Raw genomic sequence first — 20537 nt, 5'->3', positions numbered from 1 at the left:
TGTTGAAAAAAATACCACTTGGAAGAACAATATAAACAGAATCCACCTTTAAGAGGCAAAGGCTATCAGAGAGGTCAAGGAACACTTCCCTAGCTGTGGTGACTTCCCTAAATCCAAGGAGAAGAAGTGTGAGGCCTCTGGCCTTAAGTGGAGAAATATAGGGCATCTCATTGTAACCAATAGGAAGCCATGGTTTTCATAGACAATTGCTGGATGTAGCTAGCATCTCTGCATCTGAGATAAGCAATTTATCTAAGGATTGTTACTGAAACAAGCAACAAAGGAGCATTTTCACCCAATTCCTATCCAGATTTTGAGATGTTGAGTTTTCTTTGTTTCTGGCTAGAAACCACAAAAAGGGTTAGAATGATGCCATCTGGAACATCCATAGAAATCCTCAAATTCAGCGAGACCTGCAGAACAAACTGCCTGGTCACTCTTCTAGAAAGAGAGCCAGTTGAGGTGGAAGAGCCCAGAACTTTGGAGTCAAGGACAGCTGGTTTGAATCCTGGCTCCACTGGTCACTAAGTATGTGACTTCAGGCGATTTATTTACCGGTCCATTAGCCTCTGCTTCCTCATCTAAAAGCTGACACAGACCCCTTTGCACAGGGTTATGAGGAGGATTCAGTGTGACCATGTATGAAAAGATAACAAAGAAGTGACATGGAAGTGATGTCTGTGGACCAGGCTCACTGCCGGGAAGATGACTCACTTCTGCATACCTATGCTGCAGTGCCCCGTCACCCTGGTAAATTAATGCAGCGGACCAGCAATTCCTCAAGCTTTCTACTCACATGGCAAAAGTTAGCAGGTACCTGCAAAATGCCGGCCTTGTACCACACCAAACAGACAGGGTCCCCCTCTGGGAACTGACAATGTCATTCCCAACCAGTTGGGAATTTTACCACCCATCACAAAAGGATCTTAGGATGCGCTGGACCGCTTTCTCAAAAGGTCCACAGGAGTCAAAAGAGTAACAACAATTATCATCACCTACTTTGGTCTTATGCTTAATATTTTGTGAGACATGCAGACAAGTTTCACATACATTACATTAGCTACCCAAAGTCTCTGGAACATGAACCAGCGAGTTGGCTGAGCGGGGCCACAAGCCTGATCTCCATCTAACTCTGAGTTCAATGGGTATTTAACATGTATCTTTTCCCTAAATCCAAAGGTAATATGTGCTTATTATACACTAAAAAGTTAAGAAAAATTAAATAAAAATTACACCTAATCTCATCACTCAGAGATAAACACTGAATTGTTTAGTCTGTTTTCTTCTAATATCTTTTCTTTTCTTTTTTTTTTTTTAAGATTGTATTTATTTATTCATGAGAGACACACAGAGAGGCAGAGACACAGGCAGAGGGAGAAGCAGGCTCCATGCGGGGACCATGATGTGGGACTCGATCCCAGGACTGAGATCATGCCCTGAGCCAAAGGCAGACGCTCAACCACTGAGCCACCCAGGTGCCCCTCTTCTAATATCTTTTCTATGTTTAAGAAAAAAACTTGTTTAAACAAAGTTGAGATCATACTATATAAAAAATTTCCAAATCCGTTTTTCACTTAAAATTATATAATAATTTTATATAATTATTACTAAATATACTAAAACTTCAACTTAAAGCATTTTTAAAAATCTGAAAAACACTCCAACTGATTATCTAATAATTCCTATTTTGTATAATTGTTTCTCAGTTTTCATGATTATAAATTATGCTGTGATGAGCACATAATTAATTCGCATTTCTGTTTTTTTTCTTATTTATTTGATTTGATTTTTTTTTCTGACTGCTTTTTAGACTAAACTACTATAGGCCTTTAGAGACTGATAACTCTTATTCATTCATTCAACAAATATTTAATGAGTATCTGCTAGGTGCTGGACAACATTTTAAATTGGTAATACAGTAGTAAGCAATAATTAAAAAATTCAAAACTGACAAAATATCCTTGTCTTCATGAAACTTATATTCTAGGGAAGACTGAGTGGCTCAGCAGTTGAGCATCTGCCTTTGGCTCAAGTCCCACATCGGGCTCCTTGCAGGGAGCCTGCTTCTCCCTCTGCCTGGGTCTCTGCCTCTCTGCGTGTCTCTCATGAATAAATAAATTAAATCTTAAAAAAAAAAAAGAAAGAAAGAAAGAAAGAAACTCACATTCTAAAGAAGTCAAGCAACTTTAAGACTCTTTAGGAATATTGCCAAATCAGCATATAAGTAGCCATCCTATTGCATTTTTACCAGCACTGAGTTTAAATTTTTTGACAATTTTATTACAGCTAATGGCAGTGTTGCATTCTTTAAGGACTTCCCCACTTTCCTCTCTGCCCTCATGCATTTGCCAACTCCACAAAATATAAGTAGATTAAAGAGATATTTAGATTCCCAACCAAATGGCAAGTCTCAAAGTCATTGTTTTTCCTCCAGTGAGTAAACAATCCCAGCCCCAGATCAAGGATGGCAACAGTGAAATCACTTCCTATATTTTGCAAGGTAGCCCTTGATGGTAGCAGGGAATGATGATAACAACTATGTCCTGTTAGGGCTTGATATGTCTGAGAGCTGAGTCAGCATCAAGTTTCTCCAGCCAAATGCCAGGTCTCCTTGGGGGACCAGGCAGGACAAGACAGGTGAGATCTCTGCAGAGCAGGCCTGAGATCAGAGTCAGATCAGTTCTTTCACTGAAGCACTTGGTAAGCGATACAGCACTGACTGGTAGAAGGGAGATCTGGGGGGATGTTGAAGACTTTGATAGGCTCTTATAATACGTATGGAAATATATTTTTTGAAAATAGTGAATAAAATAAAAATAAGGAAAATGAAAATATTAGATATAATATTTTGGAAGTGTTTTATCATATCTTAGAAATTTTCAGAATGTTCTTTTTACAATAAATACATATATAGTGGTTACAGTGTATCAGGCACTGATTTGAGAACTTTTACCCATATAATCATCAAACCTGCTTATGTTATAGATATTACCATCCTCATTTGGCGGATGAAAAAACAATTTAGGTCAGGAGGGGTTTACTGAGTATCTTCTATGAATGAGGCATTGTGCTGGCCCAGGGTTACAAAGCTTATGAGTGGGAGGCTCAGAGCCTGGATCTGGCTCAAGATCTGTCTGAATCCAGGCTCTCACTCTTTCTACTATGTCTTGCTTAAGGGAAAAATGTTGTCTTGTTTGGGTTGATGTCTAAGAGGCGATGCTGGCTCAGGGCACAGTGCTCTTGGAACAAAATGCCAGAGCTAGAAGAATAGCAGCTCTCAGCTGTGCTGTGCTTTGGGAGGGCAGCTATGCTATGAGGTTCATATGGAGGAGACCCCCCCCACCAAGCCCTCCAAGTCCCCAGTCACTTTAATACAGTCCAGGTGATTCAGAATTTATCTTCTTGGTTCAGAATCCTCTACGCAATAAACAACAATCTCTAGGAATTCCAAGAAGTGTTGTTACAATCCTAGGCCTTGGCATTAAAATCAGTTGAACCTTCAGTTATTGAAAATTCTCTTATATTTTTCCCCTGACAACTTGCACTGTACCTCAGACTGCTTTGATAGCTCCCTTAATGGTTGCCTTCATATTTCAAAACCTATGAAATTACATATTTGAAGGGATTATTCATTTTTTTTCCTATGGAAAGCACACACACCCCATAATGCCTTGATAATGGTAACCAGATGGATTGAGGGGTCTTTGACAAGGGGTTTCTTCAGCTAATTTGAGAACATACTGAATTTCAGCTTTTCTGACTAGTGCAAAAATGAACAGAATGTAAAGTGCCCTATAAATTTCCTACTTGTGCAATTTTAATACTTTCATCATAGTCAGATGAAATATATTTAAAGCCAACTCTCCCCCTTCTCCATCTGTGAAAGTACAGGTTTTGATTTTTACTCAGTAAAGTCCAAGAAAATGTTTAACCAGAGGACTGGATACTCCAAAGTAGTTCTCACTCCAAATTCAGCCCGTGACACGTCTGGTCAGTGTGTAAGCTCTGGCCACCTTTATCACTCTCAGAAGTGTCCAAGAGACTTTCAGGAGCTTTCTTATCTACACACAGAATCATAAAATATCAGTCAGAGGGGACCTTAATGATCATCTGGTCTACCTCTCTCCTGTTGTAACTGAGGGAATAGGTTTTAGGAAGGTTCTGGACTTGGCTAAGGTCACATTGCACAGTAAGTGGCAGAGTGTAGACTTCAACCACATTCTACATGTAATGTTCATTTGTTATGTCACTTTGCCTCTCTCTTCTGCTTTCCTTTTCTGTACTTTCTCTCCTTTTCTTGTTATGCTTTCCATTTCCCCTGTCAGAACCAGGTCTTGGATGATGATGAGGTGGGCCAAACCAGAGTGGATTGGGCTGTGAAGAACAGCCACAGCAAGGTGCAACAGGCAACAGAAGAAAGGTTCTGGCAACAGGCAGCTAAAAAAGTTTGGGTGACAGGTCCAGCATAAGGTAGAGGCTCTGTGATAGATGGTCTGTGTAATGCTGGGAATTCGACATTAGACAATACACATAAATGTATAAGTACATTAGATAAGCAGCAAGTAGCAGGGATCCAGAGTCATGAATTGCCTTTCAGTGATACGGACTTGCATTCATAAGACCCGAGGTATGGTACCAAGGCAGGAATGCAACCGCAGGGGTTCTAGTACTGGCAACTGGAACCAGAATCTGGAATTCCGTATCCAGGAACATGTTTACAAGATCAGGTCAGAACCAGCAGTGAACTGCTGCCCAGAGTTCTTAGACTCTTCCAAACCAGTGTAGTAGAAACAGTTAGTAGCTGATCAAACAGGCCATGTACCTTCACAAATCTAGCCTCCTTGGTAGCTGGACTGGGACCATAGACTATTTCTGGCCAAAAGACTGTGAGGGGAAGTAGAGACAATGGAAACCACACATCTTGTTGCTGGAGAGGGGGAGGCCCACTGGACACCTATTGAGCACAGGCTTATTGTGGCTCCTTGTCTACCCATTCAACTCTGTGAAGTATGGGTGGACACAGCAATTGGTGGACCTTCCAACATAAGGATGTAATGTCTACCTGGGAAATACCTTGGAGCAAGAGAGTCTGCCTTGCTGCAAAGGCACAGTCTCCTAGAAGAAAAAAGAGCAAAGAAGTTTCCCCTCATAAAACCAATGTTCTCTGCACATTTTAACTTCTTGTGTTGTTGAGAAGCAATGGAGAACTCAATAAAAGTAGGGAGTTTGTATATGATATAAATATAAACATATACAAATATATCAAAACCACATAATGTAAATTGACTTACGTGGATGTAAGTAGATTTTCATAGGTATAGATTTACATCTCCTAACTCATTTAATCCTCTCAACAATTAAATGAGGCAGGTGCAATTATTTTTCCCATTTTATAGATTTGGAAACTGTGGCACAATTTCTGTAAGTCATCTGGGAGACAGTTAACCCTTGAGTAGAAAATCCATTATGTTAGAGGAAGCTAAGGCCATGCGGCAGTGAGGCCCTCACTTCAACCGGTGACTAGCACTGCGCCCAGCAGTATCTGTTCAGCACTTGCTTCCCGCAGCCTCCTTCTCGGGACTTGCCTGCATCTACTCCACCCTTAACCTGCTCCACGATGAGGTGATGGTCACAGAGCATAAGAGCACTGCTCTCATTAAAGCAGCGGGTATAAATGTTGGATCTTTTGGGCCAGGCTTGTTTGCAAAGACCCTGGCCAATGTCAACATCGAGAGCCCCATCTGCAATGTGGGGGCTGGTGGACCTGCCCAAGCAGCCGGTCCTGTATCAGGAGCAGCTCCCACCACCTGTACCACGGCTGCCCCAGCAGAAGAGAAGGAGGTGGAAGCAAAGAAGACTGTCCGATGATGACATGGGCTTTGGTCTTTCTGACTAAACCTATTCTGTAACCTGTTCAATGAAAAGCTGAACTCTTAACACAAAAAGATAAAGAAAAACCAGCACATCAGAAATGACATTTTAATCATTAATAAAATTACTATTGAATATTAATACACCTATTACCATAATTTGAATGTGTATGTGTATACACATAAAGTAAGCTTCACGCCCAGCATAGAGCCCAAGGTGAGGCTTGAACCCACATCCCCGAAATCAAGAGTCAGACATGTAACCAACTGAGCCACCCAGGTGCCCCGGTATTTTATATATTTTTAAAATTAAATTAACCATTAAAAATGTATTCAGTACATTCACAAGTTGTGCAACCAACACTGTTATGTAGTTTTAAACATTTTTAGCACTTCAAAAAGAAATGTCCTCACCATTAAGCAGATACTCTCCATATTCCTTTTCCTCCATCCCCCAGACCTAAGCAACCACTCGGCTATTTTCTGTTTCCATAGATCTCACTATTTTGATATATTTATTCTAGATATTTCATCTAAATGGAATTGTACAATCAGTGACCTTTTGGGTCAGCCTTCTTTCACTATAGTGCGTTTCTGAGGTTCATCCATCTTGTAGCATGGACCAGTCCTTCATTCCCTGGAATGACTGACTTATACCCATTGTAAATACAAACTAGTATTTGTTTATCCCTTCATCTACTGGTGGACATCTGTGCCCTTTCACCTTTCACTGCTATGAGGAGTGCTGCTAGGGATACTCTTACACATGCATTTGTTGGTGTGTCTGTTTTTCATTTCACATTCTCAACACCAATGTACAAAGGTTCCAGTTTCTCCATATCTTAACCGAAACACTTGTTATTTCCCAGTGTTTTTTTTCTTGTTTTGTTTTTTGTTTTTTTTTTAGTATTACCATCTTGGTGGATGTGAAGTGGCATCCACTGTGATTTTGATATGCGTTTCTCTGATGATTAGTGATGTGGAGTATCTTTTCCTGTGCCATTGGCCATTTGTCTATCTTCTCTGAAGAAATGTCTATTCAAGTAACTCTGCTCATTTTAAAGTTATTTATATATATTCTGGATACTAGGTATATGAGTTGCAAACATTTTCTCCCATTCTGCATCTGAGTTTCTAAATCTCTTCCTCAAAGAAACTTCCTATGATATCAAAAAGTTTGTTTTAATATTTATAAATACTGTTATCTCATACCCTTGACACTATAGATGTTTGCTATGGAAAACTACATTTGTCAAAATCTGTTATCAAAATTTGTGATTAAACTTTGTAGTTTGCAGTAGGAAAAATAAACAAGTACTTACTAAGCATCTACTATGTCTCTTGCCCTCAATGTATTTTAATTTACTTTGGAGCAAAAGACTTTTACCACTGACATGGTTATAGCATACACAATCCAATCCAGTATGGTATAACATGCTTGAATGAGAGTCCAGCTTCATGGCCAGTTAAGCCCAGACAAGGTGCTTTACTTCTGCCCTTTGGTTTTACTTGTCTGTAGGACAGGGCTGGTAGTAACTGCTTTGCCTCCCTCCTAGGGCTGTTGTTAAGGATCAGATAGAGGAATGAGAATCTGCACTAAGGAATTGGAGAGCTCTGTGGGATACCCCTGACCACCCCAACTACACAGGCACACACAAGAAAGCACTTCCTAAACTTCATCCACTGTACTGATGTCGTCTTGGGCAAACCAGGTCAGATGGTGTTCTCACAGCAGTCCTGGAGTATTTTCTAAAACACGAATCTATGTTACTCCGTCGTCTAAAGCCCCATAGTGGCTCCCTCTCTTCAAAGAGAGACTTGGAGATGTGACTTTCAACTTCTCCTCTGCTTCTGATGCCCAGGGCCCCAAGCCTGGCTGTGCCAACCTGGTTTCCAGTCTGCACTGCCCTCTGCGACCCCTCAAAGCACCTGCACCTGCTGATCCACAGGCCCTCAGAAGGCTGAATGTGCAGTCATGGCATCTGACACCTGTAAGCAGGTGCTTCCATCTCAGATGCATGATGGACAGGAAACCACTCTGGCTTCTGAAGACTAGGGTTGATGACTCGACTCTGTCACCAGTGCCTATGTGACCTTGGGCCAGCCTCTCTCAGCCTCAGCTTCCTCATCTATGATTCATCAGGGAGCTAAGAGTCCCTTTCAGTCCAGGACCTTGCATTTCCTCTATGAACAAGTATTTATTTTTAGCTTTACTGGAGTCTAACTGACAAATAAAACTGTACTATATTTAAAGTATACAGCACGATGATTCCATATATGTACACACTGTGGAAGGATTCTCTTCATCAAATTAATTAATGTAACCATCACTTCACATATTTCTCCTTTGTGTGTATGCGTGTGTGTGTGTGAACACTTGAGTTCTGCTCTCTTAGCAAATTTCAGTTATAGAACACGGTGTCATCAACTACAGTCACCATGTTATACATTAGATCAGATCCTTGTAACTGAAAGTTTGTCTTCTTTTACTAATTTCTATCTTCCCCACCCCTAGGCAACCACCACTCTACTTTGTTTCTGTGGGTTCACCTTCTTTTTTTTTTTTTTTAAGATTCCACATGTAAGTGATACCATGTAGAATTTTATGAACAAGTAAGTATTTTTTGTTGAATTATGGTTGACCCTTGAACAACACAGGTATGAACTGAGTGAGTCCACTTCTATGTGGATTTTTAAAAAATAAATACAATACAGTACTGTAAATGTGTTTTCCTATGATTGCTTCATAACCTTTTCTTTTCTCTAGTTTATTATAATAATATAGCATATATGTAATACATATAACATACAAAATATGCATTAATCAACTGTTCATATTATTGGTAAGGCTTCCAACAGTAGGCTATTGGTAGTTAAGTTCTAGGAAATGAAAGGTTAAACATGGATTTTCAACTGCTTGGGGGTTGGTGTCCCTAACTACCAGCTTGTTTGTTCAAGGGCCAGCTGTACCTTGAAATCAGTGGTACATAATAATAACCATTATTCATTTATATTTATGATTTTAGGCTCTATTTTGACTACATCATTTTTTTAAGATTTATTTATTTGAGAGAGAGAGAGAGACTCTGTGTGTGTGGGGGGGGGGGGTAAAAGGGAGGGGCAGAGGCAGAAGGAGGAGAGAGGATCTCAAGGAGACTCCCCCTGAGCACAGAGCCCAGTGTGAAGCTCGATCTCATGACCCTGAGATAATGACATGAGCTGAAATCAAGAATTGGACACTCAACCGACTGTGCTACCCAGGTGCCCCTCAACTACATTATTTAAAATCTTTGTGACAACCCTTTAAAAAGAGATTTATAAAAATCATGCCTGCTTTTACAGATGGAATGGACAAGCAGTCTCCCTGAGTCATATAGCCAGGGAGGGAGGAGCTGGTTAGGCTTCAAACCCAGACAGTCTGACTCCAAAGCTCAAAGTTTTTCACTTCAAGTCTCTTCCTCCAGGACTCTTTCAATGATTTTCTCCTCCCTAAGTTTGCCTCCACGCCCCAACCTATTGGCCCAGAAACAATGGACTATTTCTCCATGCCAACTTTCTAAGAGCTTCCAGAGCTTATGGGTGTCCCTCCCAGAGAAGGATCTGGGAGTCCACTGCACGTTGCCGAGAGAAGATTCCACCTCCCCACCCCTCACCCTCACAGCTATCTGAGCTCATCTGAGAAGAACAATAATAGCAATATCATATGACACTTAACTAACAATGAACAATTTATCCATTGCTGTATCTTATCTTATGAACTCATCACAGGAATCCCATAAGTAAAGTGAGGACTGATTTTATGGATGAGGAGACTGAAGCTCAGGAGTTTCCCTGCCCATGATTACATACTTGGCTCCAAGTACATCGCTTCCCTCCTGAGCCTTTGACACATCATATTGAGCTAGAGTTTGGGAAAATCTCTCAGGGATATGCCTTAACTAAGTTTCTCCTCATGTTCAGCAAAGAGAAAGGGGTGTCTCTGGCCACTAATAGCTACACACCCAAGTGTCACTCAAATGGAACTCTGGACTTGACCCTAAAGAATCAATTGGTGGCTGGCCTTTGGTGATGCTATTTTCAGGTCCCCCATCAGTGCTCTCATATTCCATTACAAAGGTTTCCTCCTGTGTCCAATGAGCTTTACAGTACCTCAGAATACCTCTGACAACTTCAGTGACCGATGCTCACCAGATGCTGCTTGGTCTCATGTTCTTACATGGGGATGAGAGAAAAAACACACCAGTACCCATTGGGAACTTACCAATAGTTCACAATGCTGATGACTCTCCCTGTCTGGAAAAGTGGAGGAATTTCAATGGAGTGATGTGGAGACTTTGGTTGGTTGACTGGTTTTGATTTGGAGGTCATTTGTCTGGCTTTGGATTATCTGATGCTTACCCTTCCTGTCTTAATCACCCCTATTTCTTTTTCTAATCCATGTGTCACCAGGAGAAAGAAGTGTAAACATGTGAGGTTGCGGTTTTCAGCAAATTCATCAGGAATCAATGCCAAACCAGGCTTTGCCTGAAAACCAGTCTGGTACCGAGAACAACAGAAGGAGACAGAGTTACATTTCTTGTAAACCAAGAGTTTGATTTTCATTTTGGCACATCGTGGCTTTGGTTGTTATCGTTGTTGTTCTGGGCTGAGGGATAGGCTTATTTTTCATAGCTGGGTTTATGGCTTAATGTAGTATTGCTTCTTGAAGCTTGCTGAGTACATTCTATTCAGCTTACACTCACAGCCATTAAGAATTTTAGCAATCCTTTATCCTCTCAGAATGATCTTTCTAAAATGCAAATGTGATTGGGCCATCCTCATTTGTGATAGTCTGGTAAAAAGTTACTTTGCAGACTTAATGATTGGATTGATATTTATTGGGTATTCCAGCAGCACTGTGAGATAGCTGGCCACTGTTTTGATTGGTTTAGATCCAAACCATATAGGTCATTAAATATTTTGAATATCACATCTACTTATCAACCTTTACTTCTACCCTCACCGGGATGGCACTAAGTCAAGCTATTCCAGAAAACACCTCATACCTTGAACAAACCAAGATCTCTTATCTTCTTATAACTTTGCCTTGGAGACCCCCAGCCTTCCCCAATTCCTCTCATCCTTCATTGACCTCAGGTCTGTGAGGCCTTCCCTCACCCCTTCCTCTGTCCCTTTCCTATCTCACACACTGCCATTCTGTCCTCTTGGATTCCATAATACCAATGACACTCATATATACAACACCAGCGACTATAATAACACCAGTGACTTAAGAAACACAGCTTTTATCCATTCAAAAGAAAATGTGGTATATATACACAATAGAATATTACTCAGCCCAGAAAGGATGAATATCCATCAATTGCTTCAATGTGGATGGAACTGGAGGGTATTCTGCAGAGTGAAATAAGTCAATTGGAGAAAGACAATCATGTTTTTACTCATATGTGGAATATAAGAAATAGTGAAAGGGACTATAAAGGAAAGGAGGGAAGACAAGTGGGGGAAAATTAGAGAAGAAGACAAACTATGAGGAGCTCTTAACTCTGGGAAACAAAGGGTTGCAGAAGGGGAGGTGGGAGGGGATAGGGTGACTGGGTGACAGGCACTAAGGAGGGCACTTGATGGGATGAGCACTGAGTGTTATACCATATGTTAGCAAATTGAATTTAAATTAAAAATAAAAAGAAACACATTTTTTTCACTTCAGGGGAAAAACATCCCAAAGAGTCAAGTTAATACCATCACCAAGAAGCAAACTAGGAAAGTATGCCCTTCCCATAAGAGAGTCACAGAATCCCAGCATCAGAAGAGATCAAGGGTCCTCCCTACTCCCTTCTGCAAAATCACTGATAGATGTTTTTTCAACTTCCAATCAAGCACTTCCAGAGATGGAGCAGTCAGTGTTTTTTAGAAAGTTTTCTTTATATTGAGCAAAAGTTGACCTCATACTCAACTCTACTTGTATGCCCTTGGTCTGCCTTCTAGAGACACAGAATACATCTACTCCCCATTCTGCTTGATGGCCCTTCAGGTATTTGAGGAGAGTGCTCCTCTGCCTTCTCTCCTTCAGAAAGACTAGAATTCCAGAATCATCCTTTCAGGCACGTTCACAAGAAGATCCTGCCCTGACACATAACCCAAATGTACCACTGTTATGTTATTTTCCAAGTGCTCGGCACCAGGCTATTACTTGGGGAGAAAAGAAATACATTTTACTCTAGAGTTGGTTAATTTAAGCAGAAGTAGTACATTCCCTTAAATATAAGGTTACAAATTAAGAAAATAAAAAATAAAAATAACAGGAGGTATTTCTTAGAGACAGGAAAAGCTCCATACATTCTGTGATAAATCTAGCAGATTAAGTTTAGCGGCAGCTCATTATTTGTGAAATGCTATGCCTGCTTCTAGAAAAGGGACAATGAGGCAGCCAAAAGATAAAGCCTGTGTGTCTCTTGGAGTTCACACACGCTTGCTTAATTTAGGAAATTCCTAGGAGGGGCCACTGTGGGGAGCTGGAGACCACTCTGAAAGGAAACCTAATTCCAGAAAATTAAGTATGCATGTGATGGAAGCAGGCTGGGCACGGTCTGGATCTATTTTGGAAAATGATCCCGGTATTTTCCTCCAAGAATCTACTCACTATAGACATATTCTCAGGTATGGTTTAAATGCAGTTTTGCCCAGAGGCAAAGCAGTGGCCTCACACACCCTGAAAGCTCCCTCTAGAGGTTCAAGTGTGCAGCTGCCAGCAGAGCTCCTGGGCCTGGAAGCCTGCCCTAATGTCCAGAGGGGAATCAAGAGACATACAAGAAGTTATCATTTTTCCTGTTAATTAGAGCCACATCTGTTGGTTAGAAAAAAAAAATTAGGGAACAAAACAGAACTTCTCCATGCTCCAAATAAAGCAAGGCTGCTATTACTATTATTAGCACCATTTATAGACTAGGAAGCAGGGACTCAAAGGAATTAAATCCTTTCTGCAAGTTCATCGAGTTCATATGTGCTGATGTTAGGACTTGAATTCTAATCTGCTTCTAAACACAACAAAACAATGCTTTCTCATCAGAGGAAACTGGACTCTGCAAGATTAATGAGTAGTTCTGACCACCCAATAAGCAAGTGGCACCATTAATGAGAGGCATGATTGAGTGTGTTGCATATGATGCCTGGCCAATGGTGAATTTTCACTGAAAATTCTCCCCTCTAAACTGACCACCAATCTGACTACCTGTGTCCTGAGTGTGTCCTTTCAGGCACAGAGACCCCTGAGAGGAAGTCCATGCAATTCGATCTTTATATCCTGTCACCTAGACCTGTATGCTCCCTATACTGGGTGCATGGATCAAAGAATGATTAAATGACATTGGCTGTCTTCTAAGAGCTTATAATATGCTAGGAATGTTTAAGATTTGTGCATACACACACACACACACACACACACAGCCCAGTATAATTATATTAGTCAAAAGTGAGTTAAAATATATTAAAGTTATATGCCAGCAATTTCATATTCTTCATTTACATGAAGCCAGGAAAACTTGCCTCTATACAAGGAGACATATCCCAGAATGTTGATTGCAAAACTGTTGCTCATAGCAAAAATTGGGAACTAAACAGTCCTCAACAGAGGCCTGGAAAAGTACATTTCAGTTTGCTGATATAATGGAATATTATGTATGGTGATTAAAATAAATGGTCTGAAACTGTATTACATGGGTAAGTCTTAAGCACAATAAGTAGAAAATATAATGATAACCGTTAACATTTATTTAACACTTCTTAATTGTCAGGTAGAATTTTATGTGCTTTGCATGTATTAACTGATTTCGTCCTCACAATGAACGCTTGAAAGGTAGATATTATCACCAAACCCATCTTAGAAATGAGGAAGTTGAAGAATGATACCTACATTTGACATAATTGCTAAGATGTTTGAAGATATGCAAAAAGACCATAATTTAAGAATATACCCATACATATTAAAACATGCATGGGAGGGGGATCCCTGGGTGGCTCAGCGTTTGAGCATCTGCCTTGGGCCCAGGGCAAGATCCTGGAGTCCTGGGATCAAGTCCCACATCGGGATCCCTGCATGGAGCCTGCTTCTCCCTCTGCCTTTGTCTCTGCCTCTCTCTCTCTCTCTGTGTCTCTCATGAATAAATAAATAAAATCTTCAAAAAATAAAACATGCGTGTGAATCATTAAATACCAAATTTATCATGGTGATTGCCTTAGGGATGGTGAAAGGGAGGGAGCTATGATCTAGGAGGGGAATAGAGAGGACCTCAAATGTATTTACAATGCTTCATGTAATGGCTGCTACATATTCTTTATATTTATACTCTTCCTATGTCTGAAATATTTCATAATAAAAAAAGACCAACAAGCAGAAACTAAATACCTAAATATTAAATAGGCTCAAGGTAAGGAAACATTATTCCTGATATTGAATAATATTAAAATATATGTGTATATATATATTAACATGTCTATCTTATAAGATTTATATATAAAATATAATATATATTAAAATTAATTTATTTGAGAGAGAGAGAAAAGGGAAGGGGCAGAGGAGAAAGAATCTTAAGCAGACTCCATGCTGACCATGGAGCCTGACATGGGGCTGGACGCAGGGCTCAATCCCACGACCCTGAGATCATCACCCTGATATCATGATCTGAGCTGAAACCAACAGATGGAGGCTTAACTGACTGGTTTACCCAGAGGCCTGCAAAAGAAGCATTTAAACTGGACTAGCAAATGTCGAAATCAGAGTGTAGGCCAGGCGAGGAATGCCGTGCACAAAAGTGGAAGGTGTAGCGAACTCAGAAAGACATTCTTCTTTCCATTCCAAGACCCCTGGGAGGCCCAGTCTGAGGGACTCAGCCCCTGGACTTGGTGGCTCCGCTTTCTACGTGGCCTCATTTCTGTGGCTGGAGAAGTGGGGAACTGGGAGGCAACAGCGTCTCCTTCCAGGGTGGATGGTGGGGGGTGGCAGGGCGGGAGCAGTGGGAATGCTTGAATTGGATATCTTGTGGCTCTCTCTCAGATTGTGTGTGTCCTGGGGGGCAGTGGGGCTTGTCTGCTACCCCAAAGCAGACTGGCTGGGATGTGCAAGTCCATGTTTATAGGCATGAGTAACGACTGACCTGAGTGTCTGCTTTTGACTTTGGGAAGACATGATGGGGACTCGCTGCAACTCAAAACCCAGACAGTGACTAGCTGACAGTAAGGGATAAGCACTTTATATACCAGAACTGAACCAACTATTGGTCAGAAAGCCCAGGGCACACTGGAAGACCTCTGACAATTCATTCTAAGGTGGATGTGGCTCTGGGTCTGGACAGCCTCAAAGTCCAGATATCACCCCAAGCCAGATGACACTGTCCTGAACTTGGGCTTGACTCTTCACCCCCCACTCCCAGCTCCACCCTTGCCTCCACCTACCCTTCCAGCACCTGTAGTACCTACAGGGACTCACCCTGCTGACCTGTTCTCACTGGTTGTTAACTGCTTGGGTTCTGGATTAGAAAACCCAAGACAGCATAACTTCAAGCCTTAGACCACTTTGCCAGAGTCTCTGGGGGGCAAAAGCTGGTTTCCCAAATACACAGAGAAGTAGCTTCTCAAAAAACACTTGTTTGACTGATATAAATGAGTATCTGGCTGGTGCTGCATTCAAATAAAGAAAGGCACTGACTTGTCATGCAATGGGAAGATCTGGAAATTAAGTCTGAAGACATGGTTGTGAATGTTGGCTCTTCCTCTGCTTCTACACATTTGATCTTAGACAAGTACTCAGCTTCTCCTAACCTCAGTTTTCTCATCTGTAAAACAGAAGCCACAACAACCATCACCTAAAAGGCCATCATGAGGAGCAAAGACAAGAGTGCTGTTGGCTGTTCACTCTGTGCCTAGTTCTGTGCTTGAGATTTTGAGACAGAATCTCATATAAACTTCTCAGCACCTCTGAGAAGGACCTGGGGAACAGAGGGCATACGTAATTTGTCCCAGCCCTACAGCTCATCAATTGTGGATCTGGGATTCAAAGCCAGGTCTGCCTGCTCCAAAGACATATAGCACTAGCAGTTGCAAAGTGCTTTGAAAATATTATTTCTACTACTCGTGAAGAAGTTGCGAACTCATCTCAACTAGGTTAAAACATCTTTTCTTGAACTGGCCTGATTAGGGATTAATTTAGATCCAAAATACACAGGCTAGGGGATCCCTGGGTGGCTCAGCGGTTTGGCGCCTACCTTTGGCCCAGGGCGCTATCCTGGAGCCCCGGGATCCAGTCCCGCGTCAGGCTCCCGGCATGGAGCCTGCTTCTCCCTCTGCCTGTGTCTCTGCCCCTCTCTCTCTCTCTATCATAAATAAATAAATAAATCTTTAAAAAAAAAAAAAAAAACGCAGGCTGGATTACATCCTTGCTGTGAGTCCAAGCCCCCTTTTGCTCCATATGAGCAGTCTGAAGATCTGTTTTCCTTTCTGTCTGGACACTCAGTGTGCCAGGCTGGACATGAAGGGCTCCCCAAAGCAAGAACAAGAACAACCTTCCTGGGGGAACCTGGGTCTCCCAATCTCCAGAGTGCTGCTCTTACCTTGAACCTCAATTTTTTGTCTTCACAGCTTCTTGGCAATGGTCACCAACGAGGTGCCTAAGGATTTATTTTGCAGTCTCTCAAAGCTAAGTCCTCAAACCCAAACATTCTCTTCACTTGCCAAACACTTCCCTGAATTAAGTTCTCTGGAAATTAAGCTTTTCAATAGCTTCTCTGTATCCCCTAACCTAGGAACAGTTCAAGCTACTGGTATTATACTGGTATTATTATACTGGTATTATTCTTAATATTGTATCAAATATTAAATGTTCAGTGCTGAGTTCTATAGCGCTTGCCACTTCAGATAAATTAATGAGCTACTTCTTCATATAAAGTCTGAAATATTAAATCATGTCACATGTGACCCAAGAGAACTTTTAGGATTTTTCACCAGAAGAATACATCCACTCTGGCAGAGCCACATTCTTCTTTTTATGTGATCCAGCTTGAAAAATCAAGAGCTATGGCCTTCAGCTGGAGGTCCTTTTGGGACATGTTTTTCGACTTTCAGAAACCCAAGCTGGAATTCATAGACTGTTCTTCCCCATGAACAGACATGAGTGAGCTTCTGGCCACATTTAGACACTACACATATTTTTCAGTCATAGTTTCAGAAGCTATAGCCTCTGGACAATTGGAATCACAGTGTTTTAGAGTTGGAGGTTGCCCGAGAAATCATTTAGCAGAGCATTCTCAGATTCCTGGTGAATAAAAACTAATGGTTCGATCACAATCCATTATATTAAAGACCATTCATTGGGTACCTGCTATGTGCCATGCACTTTTTTTTTTTAATTTAGAGTAATCTCTACACTCAACATGGGGCTTAACTCACAACCCCAAGATCAAGAGTTGCATGCTCTACTGACTGAGCCAGCCAGGCACCCCATGGGATGCAGTTCTAAGCACTTTATAGGTATAACTCATTTTGTCCTCTCCCAAATCTCTTAAGGTAGATACTGTTATTATTCCCATTTTATAGGAGATGGAACAGAGAGATGCGCAGAGAGTAAAATCATCTGTCCAAGGATCAAATCCAGGCTGTGGGACTTCCTTGACCACTCCTTTATCTCCTGATTCAAGATCACAGAGCTACTAAGTGTTCACCTCAGCCTCAGTCTGGAGTCAAGTGGCTACAGGGTTGCACTCTGCCTTTGGAGGTCTGTCAAGGTATGGGAGTGTGTGTAGGGGGATGCTGACAGTGGTGTGAGGTGGGTAGTGGCAGACCATCTCCTTCCTCTTCCCAACCCCCCACATTCAGAGAATGTTTGCATTCCAATCTTGGGCGTGCTGTGGTTTGGGGATTAGCTACAGAATGAGGTCTAATTCACATGTCTTGTTCTCAAGGACTCTTTCCTTGAAAATATTGTTTTTTAAAACAAAGCAAAATGTAAACATCCGAATTGCATGCATGTATGGAAAAGTAGAAGGAAGTAAAATTTACTCATAATCCTACCACCCAACAACGATTGTTGACATTTTGGTATATTTTCCTGCAGTCATTTTTGGGCAATGCACACATTGTTAGCCGTGACGGTGACAAATACAATGTTGTATCTTGCTTTTGCACTAAATATTATCTATACTAATATTTACCTTTTATAAACATCATTTTAAAACATATATATATGCATATAAAATGTTATATGTCATACCATTATGGGGATGTGCTACAATTTATGTAAATATTCCTCTGTTGTCAGGCATTTATGTTATTTTTTTTTAAAGTTTTATTATTTTAAGTAGCACTAAAGAACTTTTTTTTAATTAAAACTTTTACCATATTTAGGCATACTTCTCTTGGAAGAATTTCCAACATGAAAATATTGGAACTTCTCTTCACCTGAACATTAGGAATTCATTAGGAATTTCTCTGTGCTGACATTAATTATTGAGCTGTCAACTGTCAATATGGAAATAAGTAAGTCATCATGGGATTTCTAATTATGTTACAGACTTAAATGAACCTCTGCCTTTTGTGTTTTTCCAAACCACGCTAGCTGTAGTTCATTCTCAGGTAAAACGGGCAAACAGAAACATGATCCTTATCTATAACATAGGCATGGCTGAAAGAGACCAGTATCAGGAAGTGTTTAAGCACAAGGATCCTATCTCTCTGATATGCTTTCAAAAAACTCATAACCTCAGTCTAAGCATGAGAAAATATTAAACAAACCCAGTTGGGGGGGGGGGGGTAATTCTACAGGATACCTGGGTAGTATTTCTCAGGACTGCCAAGGTCGTAAAAGCAAAGACTGAGAAACTATCCAGAGCAGACAGATTAGGAAGACATGGCAACCAAATGCAACATAGTTCCCTTGTATTGCATCCTGGAATAGAAAAGGGGCTTTAATGGAAAAACTGATGAAATCCAAATACTGGAGTTTAGTTAATAGCAATGTATCAACATCAGTTTTTCAGTTTTAATAAATGACCCCAGATATGTATGATGCTAACCTGGGGAAAACTGGATGAAGGGTATCCATGAACTCTCTATACTATCTTTGTAACTTTTTTATATATCAAAAATATTTCAAAATAAGTTTTTTTTTGTTTTTGTTTTTTTAAAGATGAAGTACAAGGGTTCTGGAGCCAGTCTGATTTGGTTTTGAGTCCTGGATCTGGCATCTGTTACAGCCGAGTGACCTTGGACAAATTCTTTCTTTGAATGGTGGTTCATCTACATTATATGAAGAAAATGATCTACCACAGGGGGCTGGCTGCAGGTCTTAGCTGTAATAATGGAGATAAAGCACTTAGCATTATTCCTGGTACGAGGTAAGTGCTTGATAAATGTAAGCCATATGATTATTTTAATTCATCCGAGGATTCTTCTCTCCAAATCTTAGTTCCCTCTAAGGTAAGAAGGAATTTTTATGCAAAGCTACATAAAAAGTGGAAAATTAAATAGCCTCATTAAAATTTCAAACTCAACACAAAGGAGACAACTGTTATGTGAATCTGGAAACAGTAATTGGTGTGGGCTTTTGGGTCACTGCTCTTGTTTTCTGCGTAGCTATTGGGTTGTTTCCTAAGGTAGGTGTAGTGAGAAGATGCAAGGTTTTGAAAGGAGACTACATTCTAGCACCAATTACCCAAAATAACCAACTTACAAATGCCCATTGTGAGACATGGAATTCTTTCATTTGAACTGCTTAGAAAAACAATCTTGTAGCGAATTGAAAATGGTCTGTGCTTGGCCTCTACCCAAAGGCAAATTATTTTAGTATGAAAGTCTAAGGAAAATAATTTAACCACAAGCTATGTGAGTAGGAAAGGAAAAATAACCAAAGGATAAAGAAAAATACACTTTGGCTCTATCATATATAAAATTTCTTTTTTGGGTGCTAAACTGCAGCACAGATGTGAAACTTGATCTACAAGGTAGGGTCCAAATGACAAAAAGAAAATAAATAATCCAAGATCTAAAAAATATTCTGAGATGTCATTAAACTTCAGTGAAAGACTATGTATGGGTGTGACCAAAGCCCATTATTCAACACTGCTGGTCCTAGCCTGAAGTCTAGCACCTGAATTCAAATCCATTTCCAAGAGGTAGAGTCATAAATAGCCTCAGTTTCCTCAATTCCAGAAATTGTGATAAGCATATCTACAACATAAGATTCTTTAAGAGACAATATAAGGATTGAGAGAGCGTGAAAAATGCCTTGCACAGAGCTCACATACAGGAGACAATAAATACTACCTAGATCTAAATTTGAACATACACAATACTGAGCTGGTCACATTTATAACCTTGTTTCTAATGTTAAGGAATCTGCAATTTTGTTGGTGAAAAAAACTATTCATATGAAAAATCACAGAATAATATTGAAACTGCATGCTAGAGGGTTAATTTCAGTGTTGGAAATATGGTACCAACCAATGTCAGCTTTCTTTTGGCTGCCAAATTTGACCTTACTTGTCAACACGGCACCTTTGAAAAGTGGAGAGAAGTAAGAATTTGGATCAAATACCATACATTAATTAGGGGTTTGGTGTAAGCCTGATTGGCTCGCTAATACTCTTCCAACTCTGGGATTTGCAGTAATTCATAGCAACA

The 20537-nt window shown here is 40.5% G+C and overlaps 2 protein-coding genes across 3 annotated transcripts in view; one reads left to right on the top strand and one right to left on the bottom strand.

Moving 5' to 3' along the window:
- Window positions 1–20537, bottom strand: part of ME3 (malic enzyme 3) — a 186572-nt gene that overhangs the window by 127127 nt on the left and 38908 nt on the right. The window lies entirely within an intron of this gene.
- LOC118351817 (60S acidic ribosomal protein P1-like) lies at window positions 3652–7148 on the top strand. Its single transcript, XM_035704052.2, has 2 exons — window positions 3652–4470; window positions 5397–7148. Exon 2 carries the CDS (start codon window positions 5626–5628, stop codon window positions 5866–5868), a length of 243 nt encoding a protein of 80 aa, XP_035559945.1. The 5' UTR covers window positions 3652–4470; window positions 5397–5625; the 3' UTR covers window positions 5869–7148.

The sequence above is a fragment of the Canis lupus genome, chromosome 21, assembly GCF_003254725.2.
Source record: "Canis lupus dingo isolate Sandy chromosome 21, ASM325472v2, whole genome shotgun sequence".
Taxonomy (NCBI): Eukaryota; Metazoa; Chordata; class Mammalia; order Carnivora; family Canidae; genus Canis; species Canis lupus.
This window is presented reverse-complemented; position numbering and strand designations above follow the sequence as displayed.

Coding starts and splice junctions, on each gene's coding strand:
- LOC118351817 (XM_035704052.2), top strand. CDS start 5,626: ATGGTCACAGAGCATAAGAGCACTGCTCTCATTAAAGCAGCGGGTATA.